The sequence below is a fragment of the Puma concolor genome, chromosome E1 (assembly GCF_028749965.1).
Source record: "Puma concolor isolate L17-30 chromosome E1, mPumCon1.1.hap2, whole genome shotgun sequence".
NCBI lineage: Eukaryota > Metazoa > Chordata > Mammalia > Carnivora > Felidae > Puma > Puma concolor.
Window position 1 is genome coordinate 13,420,534 of NC_141680.1, and position 19,023 is coordinate 13,439,556.

Below are 19,023 nucleotides of genomic sequence, written 5' to 3' on the forward strand. Positions count from 1 at the left end.
CCATCTCCGGGCTTGAAATCACAAACCAGGAGATCATGACCTAAGCCGAAATCGAGTCAGATGCTCAACCGACTGAGGCACCCAGGTGCCCTGCCAGTTTTTAAATTTATTTAGTTTTAAATGTTTATTTTTGAGAGAGAGAATGAGCAGGGGAGGGGCAGAGAGAGAGGGAGACACAGGATCCAAAGCAGGCTCCAGGCTCTGAGCTGTCAGCACAGAGCCCCACGCGGGGCTCGAACTCACGACCTGTGAGATCATGACCTGAGCCGGAGTCAGGCGCTTAACCGACCGAGCCACCCAGGCGTCCCTACCCCATTTTTTAACAAGCCATGAAAATAGTTATCCAGTCCACAGTCTATTTAGTATAACTTTTATATTCAATTGTTTATAGTAATACAATCATTTATATTAGATGAGAGGAAGAAATTAAAATTTCCCACGATCTCGCTTTGTTTACTGCTGTTACCCTGTGTATATCCCGCTGGTCTTTTTTTCTAGATCTATAGATATCTGTGTATTGTATGTCACGTGCCCACATAGAGGTCTATGCATCCTTCTTTTTATTTTATTTTATATATTTTTTCAACGTTTATTTATTTTTGGGACAGAGAGAGACAGAGCATGAACGGGGGAGGGGCAGAGAGAGAGGGAGACACAGAATCGGAAACAGGCTCCAGGCTCCGAGCCATCAGCCCAGAGCCCGACGCGGGGCTCGAACTCACGGACCGCGAGATCGTGACCTGGCTGAAGTCGGACGCTTAACCGACTGCGCCACCCAGGCGCCCCTATGCATCCTTCTTAAGTGAAAATAGGATCATAGAGGTGGCGGACACATTTTTGTTCTGTCTTTTGCTTAGTTTAAGGCATTTTGCTTTGACAGGGCATAACCTAGGGGGCGCAATTCTTGACCTAGGTGTGGAGACCTCCTGGGTTTCCTGCCAGCAGCTGTGGGGTGTCCCGCAAGGAATTTGTTGCAAACGTTAAACGAAGTCCCACACTTTGTGACTCATTTCCTTTGACGATCTGGAATAAATTCAAGTCACTCCTATAATGTCATTCTCGTGTGCCTGCGTCGTGGAAGCTTTTAGAATATCTTAGTGTTTCAAATTACATGCTACATTCAGCTTTCACATCTGAATCGATCTGATGTATCCAGACCAGCAAAAGGCCGTGGAGATTTTTAGTGGTGTTGAGAGAAAATGGAGGCGCTCCTGGGCGTGGGGAGAGGCCAGTTTGGCAGGAAGGGGAAGCCCGCGGGGTCTGGGGGGGGAGCTTCACCATTGGGGTGCCCGCTGGTGGGGGTCCAATGCTGTCAGGGCTCCTGGAAGATTGTTCTCAAAATCATCTGCAGCGATAAGAAAAGACACATAAGAAAAGACACAAGAGCCTCAGGATTGGAGAGGCGCTTGCAAGGATCTCTCAGGAGGAATCTGATGAAAGAAACAGGCTGCCTTACTGATGATAGAAATGCCACTTAAAATGACAGCCCAGTCCCATCTCTCCTTTGAAGGGTTCAAAATAAGCTCTCAACCATACGTAGACTTACCTCCAGCTCGACATGAGGTTTTGTACGACCCATGAGCTAAGAATGGCTTCCCTCTTTTAAATGGTCGAGAAAAGACCAGAACAATATTATTTCACAACGTGTAAAAATTATGTAAGATTCAAGTGTCAGCATTCATAAATAAAGTTTTCATGTCACTTATGAGCATTTGTTTTCCCCCAGTTGAAAACCTAACACAGGGGCGCCTGGGTGGCTCAGTCGGTTAAGTGTCTGACTCTTGATTTCCGCTCAGGTCATGATCTCACGGTTCATGAGTTCGAGCCCCGCGTGGGGCTCCACCCTGACGGGGTGGAGCCCGCTTGGGATTCTCTGTCTCCCAATCTCTCTGCCCCTCCCCCACTGGTGCTGTCTCAAAAAAATAAAAAACACATTTTTTTAAGTAATATGCGCTCATGTTAGCAAATGTGGAATTGCATTTTTTTTTTTTTTACTGTTTATTTTTGAGAGAGAGACAGAGTGTGAGTGGGGGAGGGGCAGAGAGAGAAGGGGACAGAATCGGAAGCAGGTTCCAGGCTCCAAGCTGTCAGCATAGAGCCTGACACAGGGCTGGAACTCATGAACCATGAGATCACGACCTGAGCTGAAGTCGGACGCTTCACCGACTGAGCCACCCAGGCGCCCCTGGAAATGAATTTTTTTTTTTTTTTTTTGGAAATGAATTTTTAAAATGCACTGTGTGATACCACTGATAATTGAGTTTTTCGTATGCATACATATGCCTCCAGGGGTCTAGCTGTCTGTGTATGCTTGAATTGGGAATATACTGGATCAGTTGTTTCTTGTGTTTTTGCTTTCACATCTGAATCAATTTGATGTATCCTAACTGATTTTCACAAACTGTGTTCCATTACCTGATTATGTCATCATGTAACCTCATTGGGACATTTAGGTTGTTTCCCAGTTTTGAATATTAATACAGTTGCAGGGGCTATCTCTGTGTATTTCTTTGATTATCCGGAAGAGAAATTCCAAGCAGCAGAATTACTGGGCTAGTGGGTTTGGATCTATATTGCCAGGCTGTGCGCCCCCCGGCGGAACTGGAGAGGACCCCCTCCACCATCTCTCCAGCAGTGCTGGGCATAATTATCATTAGAACATTTTCTCTTCCTTTTTTTTCTATTTTTTAATTTTTTAGACATTTGTTTATTTATTTTGAGAGAGACAGAGACAGTGTGTTGGGGGTGGGGGCAGAGAGAGGGAGAGGGAGAGAGAGACAGAGAGAGAGAGACAGAGAGAGAGAGAGAGAGAGAGAGAGAATCCCAAGCAGGCTCTGTGCTGCCAGTACAGAGCCTGACATGGGGCTGAACCTATGAAACCACGAGATCATGACCTGAGCCAAAATCAAGAGTCGGGCGCGCTTAACTAACTGCACCCAGGCGCCCCTTATTAGAATATTTTCAATGACAGGTGGGAAAGGACTGTCATTTTAAGTGACATTTCTAATATCCCTGGTATAATCTTCCCCCCATGTTTATTGGCCATTTATATTTTTTCTTAAACTATCCCTTATTCTTTATCCATTTTTGTCTGTTTCTAAATAGAAATTAAAACAGTTCTTCTTGATTTGAAAGTACTCTTTATACAGTAAGAATATTAATTATGTAAGAATTAAACTGAATGCTATAGGGGTGCCTGGGTGGCTCAGTCAGTTAAGCATCTGACTTTGGCCCAGGTCATGATCTCAACAGTTCGTGGGTTCGAGCCCCGTGTCGGGCTCTGTGCTGACGGCTCGGAGCCCGGAACCTGCTTCGGATTCTGTGTCTCCCTCACTCCCTGCCCCTCCCCTGCTCTCTGTGTGTGTGTGTCTCTCTCTCGTTCAAAAATATTTTTTAAAAATTAAAAAAAAACACTGAATGCTATCAAAGCCTTACTGAGGTGGCAGCTGATTAAAAGTGAAGTTCTGAAGAACCACTTTCCCGTTGGGGGTGGGGGGGGGTGGAGAAAAAGAAAAAGAAGAGAAGAGAAATGGTAACTCTGTATCTGCCAGGTCTGTGGCAAATACTCTCCGCAGCTTATTCTTTGACTTGTGAAAGAATTCTCCATGTGAAAATTGTAATGTTTGATTTTCAAAAGGATTCTCCACGTTTAAGTTGTAATCAACATTTCTGAACCAAATCCGCCCATCTTGTCCTGTATGGAGTTGGCTCTGCCTTATGCTTAACACAGGCTAACACTTTCCTTGGCCCAGATCAATGCCTCTCCGCCTCGGCACCAAGCCCCGTGCAGCTCCCTCCTGTGTGCCCAGGCACAGACTCTGGGGCTCTTTCAAAGAGAGGTGAAGTCCAGGAAGCCAGGGGGGGACTCAAGTCCTACCGTAGGGTCCCCAGGCTCCCGGAGGCCAAGGAACTAGTGAATGACTCCTCTGTGCTCCCCACCTACCCTCCTGTCCGTATTTCCGGGGGTGCTAAGGCAGGACCCATGCCCTCCACAGTGAAGGGATGTGCCCCACCTGGGTGAGCACGTAGTCGTCCTGGGTTAGCTTCCAGATGATTTCAAAGTGATCCACATCGTGGAGTTCTTCAAACGAGGCGTTCCATCCTCCTCTGCGCAGTGTCTGGGTAGAAAAAAGGGCCAAGCAGGAGCGTGAGGCAGCAGGGCCCTGCCTGACCCGGAGCAGGTGCTCGCTCGGTATTTGTTGAATAAACGGCTGATGGTCTTGGGGTCCCTTTGGGTGAAATAAAGGGGAAGGTAATGACAGCGCATGACCCTCAACCTCCGGCCAGAAGCGGGGTGCTGGGGGTACCTGATAAAATTCCCTGGACTGTCGGGAGAATTCGGGGGAGTCGTGTTGGCCCACGATCACCAGCACGTGGCAGGCGGGATCCACGGGCTGCGTCAGGGCCGCCTCCAGGAGCTGCTGTGGACCATTCCTCCGAGCATCCTCCCTGATGCGGGGGTGGGTGGGGGGGGCAGGCATGGGTCAGGACGGAGAAAAGCCCGCGTGTCACTCCTGGCCCGCCTGGTAGGTTCAAGCTCAGCTGGGGAAGGAGGGGGCAAGTGACTCACAGGGTCATGAGGAGAGGGCCGTTCTGAGAGGTGAACACGATGGGCTCTAGGTCATAGATCCCACTTACCAGGAAAAAGCCTGTAAAGGTGAAGAGCAGTCAGAGGGCCAGGCTCTAGGTGGGGCCAACACCCCACCCATACGAGGCTTCCTGCAGGCACCCAGTGGGGCAATATGGGGCCAGCCCCAAAGGGACGAGACCAGGGTAGGGGTAGAGAAGAAGCAAAGACGAGCCCATGTCACAGGGCTCCAAGCCCCCAGCTCAAGCACGTCATGGCTGTTGGGATTTTGTGCAGCTGGTGCGGCCCTCGGGCCCATCTGGGGAGGGAGAAGGCTGCCCGGCCAGCCCGCAGTCCCAGGGAAACCTCTGAGGTTGGGGGCGACTGCATGCTTGGTCCAGTCGGCCAGGAGCATCATGGCGGCCAGGTGGGCCCCAGCTGAGTGTCCGCACAGGTAAATCCCCCTGGGTTGGGTCAGAGGAGAGAGAGCCGGATTTGCATTCGGTGGCCCGAGTGCATCAGGTCGGTATCGAGGAGTCCCGGTTCGCCTTCTGCTCCACAGGCCAGAGGGAGCAGCTGGGCTGCATCCCGGGGGGCTGAATCCACGGTCCTCCCACATCGTCTGGCAAAAGGGAAATCTGCAGTGATACCTACTCATTGCGTGGATACTGCTTCTGGATATACACGATGCTCCGGGTCACTTGGTCTACCATCTGGTCCAGGGTACCTGCACAGAGAACACGAGGCGGGTCAGGAGCCGTCAGGGGCTCTCTCCCCTCCAGAGCCCACCAGGCTTCAAACCTGTGAGACCATCGTCCTTACCTTTGGGGGCTATGTCATAAGCCACTATCACCACGGCCACTCCCTGTGCTGTTAGTGGGTTGACCATGAAGGCTGATGTATCTTTACTGCAGAAAGAGAGACGGAGATGTAGTTAAGGATCCCGAGGTGAGATCATCCCTGATTCAGGGTGGGCATAAATCCCATGACTGGTGACACTATAAGAGAAGGGCGGGGGATGATCTGAGACACGGACACAGAGGAGGCCCCGTGAGGATGGACGCAGAGACGGGGGTGATGCGGCCACAGCCAACGAAAACCCAGAGCCCCCGGCCGCTGGAAGACGCAGGAGTGGGTTCTCCCCCGGCGCCTCTGGAGGGAGCAGGGCCCTGCCCACACCTTTATCTCAGACTTCTGGCCTCCAGAACTGTGAGAGAACGCACTCCTGTGGTCAGACACGGAGTTTGAAGCAGCAGCTCGCACGATCTCCTACACCAGGGAAGGGTGGATGTCCCTTTCTCCCTGTTCACCCAAGCTCCCGACTCACCTTCCGCTCTGCCAGTACCCGCCATGGAAGAACACACAGAAAGGCGAGGCTGTAAGACAGACAGAGGGCGTGGGGGCTGAGCCGGGTGCCCAGCCGAGCCCTGCTGCGGGACCACCCGCCTATTCGCCTACCTTCAGACACTTGCTCGGGAAAGTAGATGTCCAGGTTCTCCCCCTCGCCGTCTCCGTAGGGGACATGCAGCAGGTTCCTCCTGGTGGCTCGGGCCCTCTTAGTAGCTGTCTCGAGATGTGGACAGGTCACTATTAGCACGACCTGCTGACCTGCAGCAGTTTTCCATTTTACCGAAGGTAGAAACCTTTCTGCTGAAAGCCCCTTTGGGTCGGCCGATCAGCCCCACTTTTCAGAACTCCATGAAAGGTGCCCCTCCCCCCCCAAGTCCTCATGATCAACTGTGCCGGGTTCTGGAGCCTCCCCTGGGGGCGTAGTTGCAAAGAGACCAGACTGTCCCATCCAAGTGCGACCAACACTATGCGCTGACATCTGTCGGTAAGTGAGCTGTGGTTCTGAAGGTCACCTTTTGCCACTTTCTTACACACTCATTTTGTGCGTTGTACTCTGTTTCACGCTCCAGGAAGCATAAACTTTTCCAAGTCTTTGGAAAATCAATCTCCTAGGGAAGCAAGATATAAACTCACTCCAAATAAATAACGATATGTATCAAGGCCCGAGAAGATCATACCCCTTGATGCATGAGTCCTTATGCATGTAGTTTTTATAAGGAAATAATCAGAAACATTCCCAAGGACTTGTTTTATTTTTTTTCAACATTTATTTTATTTTTTGGGACAGAGAGAGACAGGGCATGAACGGGGGAGGGGCAGAGAGAGAGGGAGACACAGAATCGGAAACAGGCTCCAGGCTCCGAGCCATCAGCCCAGAGCCCGACGCGGGGCTCGAACTCCCGGACCGCGAGATCGTGACCTGGCTGAAGTCGGATGCTTAACCGACTGCGCCACCCAGGCGCCCCCCCAAGGACTTGTTTTAAAGATGCCCACAGTAATGCTATGTGTAACGGCAAAACACTGGACACAGCCTGTAACAGAAGGCTGCTTAAATACAGTATGGTATATCCCCTTTCTCTGCGTTATCGTGCAGCCCGGCATTCGTCACCCTTGATACATTTTTTACCTTGTTTACTGTCTGTTGCCCTCACTGTCAAGACAAGGGCTTGGCTCTGCCCACCTCTGGACACCCAGGATCTGATACGTAGTAAACAATTCAAAGAAAGTTGTATGGAAAAGAAAGAAAAAGAAAATTGTGTGATAAATAAATATTTCAATAAGCAGTGTTGCGTCAAATGAATATCCAAATGAAAACAAAATAGTTTGTTAGGGCACCTGGGTGTCTCAGTCGGTTAAGCGTCCAACTTCGGCCCAGGTCATGATCTTGAGGTTTGTGAGCTCAAGCCCCGCATTGGGCTGTCTGCTGTCAGCACAGAGCCTGCTTCGGATCCTCTGTCCGCCCCCCTCTCCGCCCTTCCCCTGCTTGTGCTCTCTCTCTCTCTCTCTCAAAAATAAACGTTAAAAAAGTTTCTTGATCCTTACCTCACACCACATCAGATCAGTTCCTGATGGTCTATCTAAACATGAAAGAGAAGCCACAAAGCTCTTGGAAAAGAAAACAGGAGATCTTCATGATCTTGGGATAGACAAAGATTGCATAAATAGGACCCAACATGTACTAATCAAAAAGGAGGGGTGCCTGGCTGTCTCAGTCACTAGAGCATGTGACTCTGGATCTCGGGGTTGTGAGGTTGAGCCCCATGTTGGGTGTGGAGATTAATTGCAAAACAGTTGACATAAATACAATAGAGCCTGATCAGTGTGATCTTTCTGATACTGAACATTGGAGCAGTGAGACATGAACTTGGGATCCGTGTCCCTGGAGGTGCCCAGGTCCCCAACCTTGGGGTCCATAGAGGCGGGCCCAAAAGGAAACCAGTGCACCTCTTGGCTGGATGATTCTGCAACTCTAGAAGGGACAGACCCAGTAGGAAAAGATAGTTTGTATAAAGTATGTGTAGGCATAAACTAACTAGTAAAACAGGCCGTCTCCATTCAGAGAGACCGCTCAAGGCCAACAGAAACAAAAATGATGGGAGATGCCAAGTTTCTCCCCATGCCAAAACCAGAGACCAGGCTGCCTCTGCAGAACAGGCCAAGGGGCTGTAAAACCAGTTTTGCTGTCAGACCTTGTCTACGGACGCCCCTGTCCTGAGAGTGAAAGGACGACACAAGGCTTCTTAGAGGAGAGAGATGTGGCTTGCTGTGCGTCCCTGCTCCCTCTCTGGTGCTGGGCAGCAGTAGGGGGAGACTTGCCACCTCCCAAAGCGACCAGCTGCTCAGAGAGCCTGAGGTGTGACTCCTGCAAGTGTCTAACGAACGGAACAAAACAGGCTCCCCGTGTGTCCCTGTGCCGGCCGCACTGGACACAGCTCACTCTGAAGGCCATGCTTAACGGAATGGATCTATTATTAATTAGATAATTTTTTTAATGTTTATTTATTTCTGAGGGAGAGAGAGTGTGTGAGCAGGGGGAGGAGCAGAGAGGGAGACACAGAATCCGAAGCAGGCTCCAGCACAGAGCTGTCAGCACAGAGCCCGACGCGGGGCTCGAACTCACGAACCGCGAGATCGTGACCTGAGCAGCAAAGTTGGACGCTCAATCGACTGAGCCACCCAGGCGCCCGTCATTAATTTTTCTTATGGAGACACAATATGTTTGTATGGTTCACACACACACACACACACACACACACACACACACACACACAAGGCTTCCTACGGGTGCCTGGGTGGCTCAGCCGGTTAAGCGTCCAACTCTTGATTTCAGCTCAGGTCATGATCTCATGGTTCTGAGACTGAACTCCATGTCTGCACTGACAACGCAGAGTCTGTCTGGGATTCTCTTTCTCTCCCTCTCTCTCTGCCCCTCCCCCACCTCTCCCAATAAATACACGTTAAAAAAAAAAACAAAAAGGCTTTCCAGTGAAACGTTCCCTCACCACCTCTCACCTGCCTGCTTTCCCGGCCCCTTGCCAAGGTGACCTCCGTTATTAACACGGATATAGACCCTCTCAACCTTTCCTCCAAATGGCAGCATATAAAATACGTGTCTGCCCTGCCCACTTCGCGTAGTGTTGCTTGGAGAGCTTTCCCCATCTGCACATAGCTTCCTTGTTCTTCCCTTCTTTATAGACCTTTCTTCGCTCTTATATTCCATCTGAGGGTTGCATGCTAACCAGTCATGCCAGTTGCGCAGGCCCAACAAACCACATCCCGTCATCAGGAAATCCTCTCCGTGCGTCTCCTCCCGCCTCCACCGCGACTACCTTGTTGGATGTCCCTCCCCTTCTCCGCTGGAAGCAAGGGCGGCCCTTGAGGCTTTCCTACTTCTTCCGCCAAGTGCCCTCCGGCCACAGGTGTGAGCCAGTCCTGGGCGCACCTTTCCCTCTCAGGTTCAAGTCCGTCCGGGGCTCCTGTGCGAGTTGGCTCCCACTGCTGTGACCAAATACCTCAGGGTGCGGAGGCTTAACCTACATTTACTTTTCACAGTTCTGGGTCCCGGAAGGCCTAGATCCAGGCGCCAGAGGGGCTTGTGTCTGGGGACGGCCCTCCCCTTGGGTGGCGGGTGGCCACCTCCCCACTGGGTGCATACACGCCTCTTCTGGGTGGGCCTGTGGGGCTCTTGGCCTCTCTAGGGAGGCAAGCCCTTGGGCGTCTCTTCTAAGAATCCAGCCAGGTCAGGACCCCATGCTTATGACCTCAATTCACCTAATCACTCCAAATACAGCCACCCTAAGGGTTAAGGCTTCAACATGTGAATCTGGGGAGGGCACAAAGATTCAGTCCACAGCATCTGGCACACCACCCCCAAAAGCCCTGGGGCTCTACAAAATCAACCCTGCCCAGCACACCTTCCGCTAGGGGTCGACCCTGGCCACCCTAACACCCACTGTCCAGCACCTGCCTCGCCTGCTCCATACTGCCAGAGCGCTTGTCCCTTCTAACGGACTACGGCATTTACTTTGTCCTCTTCCCCTGCCCCGTTAAGAGTCACGACCAGGGCGGGGCGCCTGGGTGGCGCAGTCGGTTAAGCGGGTAAGCGTCTGACTTCAGCCAGGTCACGATCTCGCGGTCGGTGAGTTCGAGCCCCGCGTCAGGCTCTGGGCTGATGGCTCAGAGCCTGGAGCCTGTTTCCGATTCTGTGTCTCCCTCTCTCTCTGCCCCTCCCCCGTTCATGCTCTGTCTCTCTCTGTCCCAAAAATAAATAAAAAAATGTTAAAAAAAAAAAAAAAAGAGTCATGACCAGGGCACCTGGGTGGCTCCGTCAGTGAAGTGTCCCACTTCGACCCAGGTCATGACCTCTCGATTCACGAGTTAGAGCTGACGGCTCAGAGCCTGGTGCCTTCTTCGGATTCTGTGTCTCCCTCGCTCTCTGCCCCACCCCCCCCCCACTTGCACTCTGTCTCTGTCTCTCCAAAAAAAAAAAAAAAAAAAAAAGAATCACAGTGAAAGACAGCAGAGAATACAGGCAATACCACTGTGATAACGTGGAAGGTGACAGATGGTGACTCCACGTCTCATGATGAGCACAGAGTCATGTAGAGAACTGTTGAATCATTGCGTTATACACCTGAAATTAATATACCTGGTAAGTCAACTGTATTTCAATAATACAGAAAGAAGGGGGGCACCAGGGGGGCACAGTCGGTTAAGCCTCCGACTCTTGATCTCAGCTCAGGTCATGATCTCACAACTTGTGAGATTCAAAAGTGAATGCCCCCTCTCTGTAAAGAGAGCTTTCATACTGCTCTTGCTTTCTGATCTTATACTCTAGTAAACCTTTGCCTGCTGCTCAAAAAAAAAAAAAAAAAAAACCAACTCTCACAATTTGTGAGTGTGAGCCCTGCACCAGGCTCTGCGCTGATGGCCAGGAGCCGGTTTGGGATTCTGTCTCTCCTCTCTGCCCCTCCCCTGCTTGTGTGTACAAGCACGAGCTTTCTCTCTCTTCCAAAATAAATAAATAAAAGTTAAAAAAAAAATTTATTTATTTATTTTTTATTTTTTTTAACGTTTATTTATTTTTGAGACAGAGAAAGACAGAGCATGAACAGGAGAGGGGCAGAGAGAGAGGGAGACACAGAATCTGAAACAGGCTCCAGGCTCTGAGCTGTCAGCACAGAGCCCGATGCGAGGCCTGAACTCACAGACATTGAGATCATGACCGGAGCCGAAGTCGGATGCTTAACCGACCGAGCCACCCAGGCGCCCCCCAAAAATTTATTTTTAAATAATAAAATAAGAAGAAAGAGAAAAAGATTCACATTGATGCACGGGCAGGGGTTTGTGTGCTTTGCTCACTGATGTATTCCATGCACAAAATGAGTGACCAGTACATGTCAGGCACCCAGTAAATATTCATTGAATGGATCGGCACCTGAGGAAGGAGTCCTCTGCTGGAGGCATTTGGGCTGGGTTAGCACAAGTAACCCTGCCGTGATCAGCCCCGTGCACACGTCACCACTGTGTGTGGGGGTCTGAAGGAAGCACTCTCAGCAGTGGAATTTCTGCATTAGTAGGTCTATTCATTTGTCATTTTTTAAAAAAAGTTTATTTATTTATTTGAGAGAGCACGCAAGCGAGCAGGGGAGGAGCAGAGAGAGACAGAGAGAATCCCAAGCAAGTTCTGCATTGTCAGCACAGAGGCTGACGTGAGGCTCGATCTCATGAACTGTGAAATCATGACCCGAGCTGAAACCGAGAGTTAGAGGCTTAACCGACTGAGCCACCCAGGCGCCCCTTCTCAAGAGTTCTTAAAGTATACATGGACCAGCCAGATTCATTTTGTGCTAGAACTAAAGAAAAGACTATGAAATTTACGTTCTGAGTTGAAGAGTGATTCAAACCACACAGCTGTAGATATGCACTATCATGGACGTGTCTCCCTCAGATATTAAAAAACTCAGCTGACCCTGAGAAAGAGAGGAACTGTTTCTCTCCAGGAGTGGACCCCGCGGCTGGTGACGGGCAGCTGGGTGCAGGGGCAGAGAACGAGGTGACTCACAGCCTCCCCACCGAGGGTGAACACCACCAGACCTCCAGTCTCTGGACCCCAGGGCAGGAACACGGGAGGACGTCAATGAATAGACCTCATTAAAACGTCCTCTTTTTGATACTGAAGAAACTGAGTTTCTATTATTTGCAACTGAAAGTATCCAAACTCTTACAGACAGAAACCCCAGGCCCGGGGACCCATCCAGAGCACATGTCAGGGGGATTAGAGGAAGTGGAGACCAGAGTCCTTAGGGACTTATGCAAGATACAGCAGGGGGACCACACGGTCCCGGAAAGGCTGAAGACCTTATTCCAGGCTGTGGCAGCACTTTAAAAAATGGCAGGGTCCCATCAGCCACCCTCTGGTTAATGACGGGTGGTGGAATTATTGATGATTTTATTTTGTAAATCTATTTGAGTAAGCATATGCTCCTTTTGTAATAAGAAAACAATGGTTACCTAAAAATAGCCAAGGTGGCACAGAGCAGGGCTGCTTGGCCTGCGATCTGGGGATACTGGGAGCCCTACCCTGTTTGCTACTGGTCTATGATGAGCTAAATACGCAAAGTGAAAGTAAGCATTTGGAATGTATGCAATTGTGTCGAACGGCTTTGTCTACTGGACTTAGTAATAAGAAATCAAGAGCTTTCAAACGAAAACATGTACACGGATGTTCACAGCAGCCCTATTCATAGTTGTCAAAAGGCGGACAGCCCAAATGTTTGTCAGTGAATAAACAAGACGTGGTAGGTCCATACGACGAAGGCGTGAAGTAGTGATCGGCATTATATACCGTGGATGGAGCTCCAGAACATTATGCCAAGAAGCCAGCCACAAAAGGCCACACGTACATGTAGGATTCCATTCCGACCGGGTGTCCAGAATAGGTAAATCCATAGACAGAGACGGCGAGGGGGGGAAATGGGGAGTGACTGACGGTAGGGCTCCTTCTGAGGCAACGAAAATGATATTTGGAACAAGGTACTGATGACGGCTGCACAAATCTTGAAGGTTCTAAACGCCACCGAATTGTACGCTTTAAAATGGTTAGAATGGTCAATTTTATATGTACCGTAGCACAGTCCAACAAAATTGGGGCTTGTATCTTTTGTGCCTTTGTTTTTCTCCTTTCACTTTTCCGGTGGAGAGGGAAAAGCCCAAGCGGGGAGCCTGTGAAGGTAGTGGGGTGGGGATCCCTAGTAGAGGCTGTCGGACACGAGGCTCCACCCACGTCACTGGTGATTGGTTCTCCTGGAGAGGGGCGTGGACTAGGACCTGCCGGAAGCTAGCAGAGGCAGGGCGCCCAGACGGCAGTTCAGTATCTGCCTATCTACCAACCTACCCACCTACCTACCTTATTCATCCATCCATCTATCCATCCATGTACCCCTCCCTCATTTCGTGTACAATGTATTGGTACTAAGAGGTGGGGAATAAGCTTAGGAATTCCCTGAGCCTGCACTGATGGGTTAACAAGGCATAAAGAATTGCAAAGCCATAGGATGCTCACACCCAAGTCTGGGTAAACAAGATGAGGTAAATAAATAGAGAGAGGGTGGGGCAAAGGCCCCGATACAAAGGAATATGCGGTAAATAAGATTAGGTATTCAGGGTGGACCCCCCAATTTAGTACTATAGCAGAAAGCTGCTTTCACAGGAAGGAAGAACCAAGTTAGGAAAACAGGTAAATAGGGCCATAGATCTCTGTGCGGTGAAGCGGCCCAGGGAGGAGCTAATTATCAAAACAAAGGTGCCTTGCTGACCCTGAGGTAGCACACTCGGTCCCCTAGGTCTTATCCCCTAGGCTACCTAAGACAAACAGACACGGCGCCTCCTGTCTGCCGTTAACAACCATCTGCCCCGTGCCAGGATTTTGTTTTATATTGACCCAAACCCCTAACACCATATATCTTCAAACCCCCCTTTCCCTCACGCCCATGAGTTAATGTTCACAGATTTATTGTCTCTTTGTGCACACCCATCACCATGTTTGTAAGCCTTCTGATCCCAATAAAAACAGAGCAAGGACTCTGAATCGGGGCTCTTGTCTTCTCCCGGGCATTAGCCGTCTCTCGGATTTTAATCCTGCGTCCCGCTTTCTTGCTGGACAAGAAAGAACTCTAGACCCAGAGTCTACGACACTAAGAGTCTCGGTAAAACAAGTCTAAAACTACTGAGAGAGGAAATAGTTCTGAAAACCTGTCCTGCCAGCTCGCCTCTGCTTTCTGCCCCTGCTCACCGAGGAGTCCCCTGGCCTGAGGGAGGCCAGGTCTTTGTGGCAGATAAAGGTGGTCTGTCTACTTGTTAAAAAAGAACACTGCCCCCCTGCCAGTTAATAGGTTGATGGCTATGAGGATGAATACAAATCAAAGTATGAGAGAGAGAGAGAGATATTAAGTCTCCCTGGTGCAGAAAAGGAAAAGAGAGCCTCCTCCTTCCCTTTTCTTAGAGCAGTTATTTTGAGAAACTCTTTATGAATCTTTTCTCTCCCCTTTGAAGTGTATGTAAATATTTTGAAGAGCTAAATGAGTCTCTTGCCAGTTTTCCAACCTCGGAATGTTTTCCTCCAGGACCTGGGGCGTCATCACTTTGCAATGTAATCATCAAAATACAGTGCCCCTGCCCCCAGATTCTGCGGTCAGACAGGAGCCTACCTTCTACAGGTGCCCGGCTCCAAGTTACAAAACTACTTTGTTGTTAAGCTATGGGAAGGTTTCTTTTTCCTCTGGATAAAGGCAATTGGCAAGCACAGATGGCCACCCTCATTACCAGGTGGACTTAGGAAGATCTAGGGGGACAAGTGGCACTGTGAGGCCACCTGCTTCAGCACAGCTATCATTTATCTTGAGAACAGGTATGCAGTGGGGGTATATCTGCCTGCCTGCATAAAAGGGTGAGGTTTCTGGGCTGCCTGCCTGGCTCAGTAGGGAGGGCGTGCAACTCTCGATCTCTGGGTCGTGAGTTCGAGCCCCACGTTGGGCGTCGAGATGACTTAAATGCATAAACAAATAAAAGCTTTTTTTTTTTTTTTTTTTTAAAAGGGTGAGGTTTCTTTCTGGTTTCACAGTCTCTTTAGCAGCTTGCCTGTGGTGCACATCACAGTTTGGTTTAACCCTTATTCAATAAAAACTCATTTTCTTTCTCTCTCTGTCCTTTGTGGAGAGGCTTTCTGGCTCAGCAGGAATCTATTTCTCATCACTTGCCCTTCCTGTGCCTTTGCCGCCCCCTGTGAGCTTGCATGGGAGGAGGCAATCCCGGAGACGGCAGGCAGCACCGAGGAGGTCTGGGGAGCACCTCCAGGAGAGGCCGACTATTGCTCACTCACGGACACTGCCTGACCCACCCCACCCCATCGGGCTGCCCCACTGTTTTCTGGAAGCTCGGCTCCGGGCGGTGGCTACCATCACGAGCTGCGTGACTTGGGTAAGTTATTTAACCTCATCGAGCAGGGGTGAGGCCCTTGCTCTGGGCACAGCATGGGGGCGTCAGCACCAAAACTTCAGTCATGAAGTTCGTTTTGGGCTGAAGGTCTGTGTCCCCCAGCACTCATATGTTGAAGCACTGCCCCATAATGTGATGGTATGACAGGTGTTAACTTTGGAAGGTAGTTGGGTTTCGATGGGGTGAAGTGCTATGGTAGGATTAGAGGCCTTATAAAAAGAGGAAGAATGGGACGCCTGGGTGGCTCAGTAGGTGAAGCATCTGACTTCGGTTCAGGTCACGATCTCGCGGTTCGTGAGTTGAAGCCCTGCGTTAGGCTTTGTGCTGACAGCTCAGAGCCTGGAGCCTGCTTCCGATTCTGTCTCTCTCTCCCTCTCTGCCATTCCTCCTACTCACGCTCTGTCTCTCTCTCTCCCTCTCTTTCTCTCAAAAATAAACATTAAAAAAGAAATTAAAAAAAAATAAGAAGAAAGACGGGGCACCTGGGTGGCTCAGTCGGTTAAGGGCTCAGGTCAGGATCTCAGGGTTCGTGGGTTCGAGCCCCACATCGGGTTCTGTCTGTGCTGACAGTGCAGAGCCTGCTGGGGATTCTCTCTCTCTCTGCCCCTCCCCTGCTCGTGCGTGCATGCTCTTTCTCTCTCTCTCTCTCTCTCTCTCTCTCTCTCTCTCTCAAAATAAATAAACTTAAAAAACTTTTTAAAAGGAGAGGAAGACAGACCAGAGCTCTCACTGTCTCTCTGCCATGTGAGGACAGCATGGAAAAGGCAGCTGTCTGCAAGCCGAGAGGACTCTCATCAGGGAACCAAACTGGCCAGCACCTCGCTCTTGGGCCTTCTTAGCCTCCAGAACTGCGAGAAACAGATTCCTATCGCTTAAGCCATCCGTTCTATGGCACTTCGCAATGGCAGCCCAAGCTGACCAATATAAAGATAAATAGTATTTAAATGCAATATATATATATACATATATATATATGTATATATATATATATATATAAATCAAAATTAATAATTAATGCTAAATGTCCATGGCCAACAAAATGTCAACATTTTATTTTGTTTTACTTTTTAAATTAAAAAAAAATTTTTTTAACGTTTATTTATTATTGAGAGACAGCGAGACACAGAGCGTGAGCAGGGGAGGGGTAGAGAGAGGGGGAGACACAGGATCGGAAGTAGGCTTCAAGCTCCGAGCTGTCGGCACAGAGCCCGACGCGGGGCTCGAACTCATGAACCGCGAGATGGTGACCTGAGCGGAAGTCGGACGCCCAACCGACTGAGCCACCCAGGAGCCCCTTTTGCTTTTTATAAATATCAACAACATTCCAGGTTCAGCCAAGTGGGAGGCCTGCCTTTTTCTCACCCTACTTCCTGGTGCCCCTGTAGCATGTGGCCTTACTGGTCTGTGCACTGTCAGCCGAGCAGGAGAGGAGGTGGAACACGGCCTGTTGGGCCTTTCCTGCCTCCAGCTGACCTGTGGCGAGGGCTCCTGGATGCCTGGCCCTGAGCCAAAGAGGCTTGCGTGGTACCTGGACTTTGGGAACTGTCCCGAGAGCCTCCTCCTGCCCCCAGCATTCTGAACCACTGCCATATGCTAGAGACCACCCACAGCATCCAAGGGGAGGGCCCCCGGTACCCTCATCCCCTATCTGTGAGTAGGTCCTCAGGGCCTCCTCGGCTCCCAGTCGGATGACCCATCTGCTGGGGCTGTACTGATTCTCCAGCTCCTATGGAACACAGACAGAAGTTTCCGTAAGACCTTTGTTCTCCACACAACGTGCCCCCACCCCTCCGAATGCCTGCCTTGGGAAGCCCCCTCCCCAATATCTCAGGCTCTTTAGAAGCCCTCAGCTTCCTTCAAGCCCCTGGTATCCCACTCTCCACTCTCCCCCGACACCAACTAATTAGGTATTTCAGATACAACATCACAGGGGCTCTCAGATTCACGGTCTAGAGCTATGGCCGTGCTTTTAACTAGTGGCCAGCCTTAAAGGGGAGATAAGGTCCTATAAAATGTGTTCTGGTTAATGCCACCATGGGCACCACTCCTGCTGCAGGAGGCCAGGTTCCTGGCGTGGTCACCGCAGAGAAAGTGTGGCAGAGCTTATCTCTGAGAGGCCACGGTCCTGACTGCAGGAGGGCCCAGAGCAAAGGTACAGGGCTCAGGAGGGGGGAATCAAAGGTCGGTCTGGAGATAGTGATAGGCCAGACTGCTGAATCACAGAGGTGAGGCTGGGCAGCTGGGACCGGAAGACGGAGGGTCTCACATATCAGGCTAAGATGTTCAGACTTCATGTAGAGAAGCAACAAGAACCAGGTTTTGGAGAAAAAGTTCAAAGGCAAGGAGAAAGAGTGAAGCCCCAAATGGGAAACTGGAAGACAGGGTACCTTCACAGAAGGATCTGGGGCTCTGGAGTCAGATGGGTTGAGGGCCATCCATGCTCCGTCACTTACAGGCTGTTTTACCCTGGGCAACTTATAGTCTCTGAGTCTCAGTTCCCACATCTATATAATAGGCAAAATAGCAGCCTCACAGGGTGAAAGGTCATAAGGCACGTAAATGAAGTAAAACCAGCCATTCAAATGTGGGTTACTGCCTCCTCGAGCTGAACGAGGTTGTTGGCCAGGGTTCTTTAGATCTGTACAATCTGTGCCCGTCAGACGTTCACAGCCATCCCTGGCACACACAGTGACTGCTGTCACCGTCCTCACTGTTCTTAAGTATGCTAATGATAATGCAACGGGTTTCTGAGAGTCCTCTGATATTGTAGGCAAGTGTGTGGGGGACAGAGAGACAGAGACAGAGAATGGGATTTCTTGGGGGGTTAGTGTCCATAACTTAACCAGATTCTCAGATGTATCAGTGGCCAGAATAAAAAAAAAAAAAAAAAAAAAAAAAAACTAACAAAACCCCCCAAACAAACCAACCACTGCCTGAGATGCGGGGGAAACTGGTTAGGAAGTTACAGTTGAATGATCACAACACATGCTTTGCCGGTGTGGTTTCCAGCCCTCACAACCACCCGGCAGTAAACACCAGCCTTCCCGCATCCAGCATCCTGCGACCTGCCTGCACGGTGAGACCCTGCGCTTGAGGTCGGCAGCGTGGCCCCCTGGATGGCTATCGGCACAGCTTCGGTCTTCTCTGCCCTTAAAAGGCTGCCTGTGGCCAGAAGCAAACCAGACCCGGGCGCCAAAGCTTTCGGAGCAGGCACGCCCGGCGCTCGCCGGCGCGCACGGGGGTGGTGGGTCAACGGGCTCCGAAGCTCCGTTCCTGGAACTGCATCCAATCTCCGCGCTGCCCAGCTCAGCCCCAGCCGCCGCCTGCAACCCGCCTACCTCCTTAGACAGCTTCTTCCAGGGAGCCTCGGCCCGGCGACCCGGCTCGGGAACCTCCATCTCGCGGCTACCGCGGGACTGTGCTCCCCGCCTGCTTTTTCTACGCGGGGGGGGGGGGGGGGGGGGGGGGGCGGGGCGGGGGCGGGGCGGGGCCTGCCGTCCTGGTGACGTCAGCCCGCCGGGTCCTCGGCGCTGCCCACTAGGGGCGGGCTGCGGTCGAACCTCCCGCCAGTCCCCGGCCGCCCGCTGATTGGCTCCCGGGCGCCGGCGCCG

General features: G+C 50.8%; 1 protein-coding gene across 5 annotated transcripts; it reads right to left on the reverse strand.

The window, feature by feature from the left end:
* Positions 1-354: 354 nt before the first annotated feature.
* On the reverse strand, positions 355-18,876 carry AFMID (arylformamidase). 5 transcript variants are annotated; one of them, XM_086686257.1, is made up of 11 exons: positions 18,751-18,876; positions 17,048-17,138; positions 6,026-6,130; positions 5,895-5,943; positions 5,390-5,475; positions 5,222-5,294; positions 4,934-5,031; positions 4,571-4,649; positions 4,308-4,449; positions 4,014-4,118; positions 355-1,345 (listed from the first exon to the last, which is right to left on the reverse strand). In XM_086686257.1, exons 1-11 carry the CDS (start codon positions 18,808-18,810, stop codon positions 1,313-1,315), a joined length of 921 nt encoding a protein of 306 aa, XP_086542383.1. In that variant the 5' UTR covers positions 18,811-18,876; the 3' UTR covers positions 355-1,312. The 5 variants fall into 5 exon arrangements, with proteins under 5 accessions (XP_086542383.1, XP_086542381.1, XP_086542378.1 ...); XM_086686255.1 differs by having other exon boundaries at positions 4,014-4,229; XM_086686252.1 differs by having other exon boundaries at positions 3,944-4,229.
* Between the last annotated feature and the right edge of the window lie 147 nt (positions 18,877-19,023).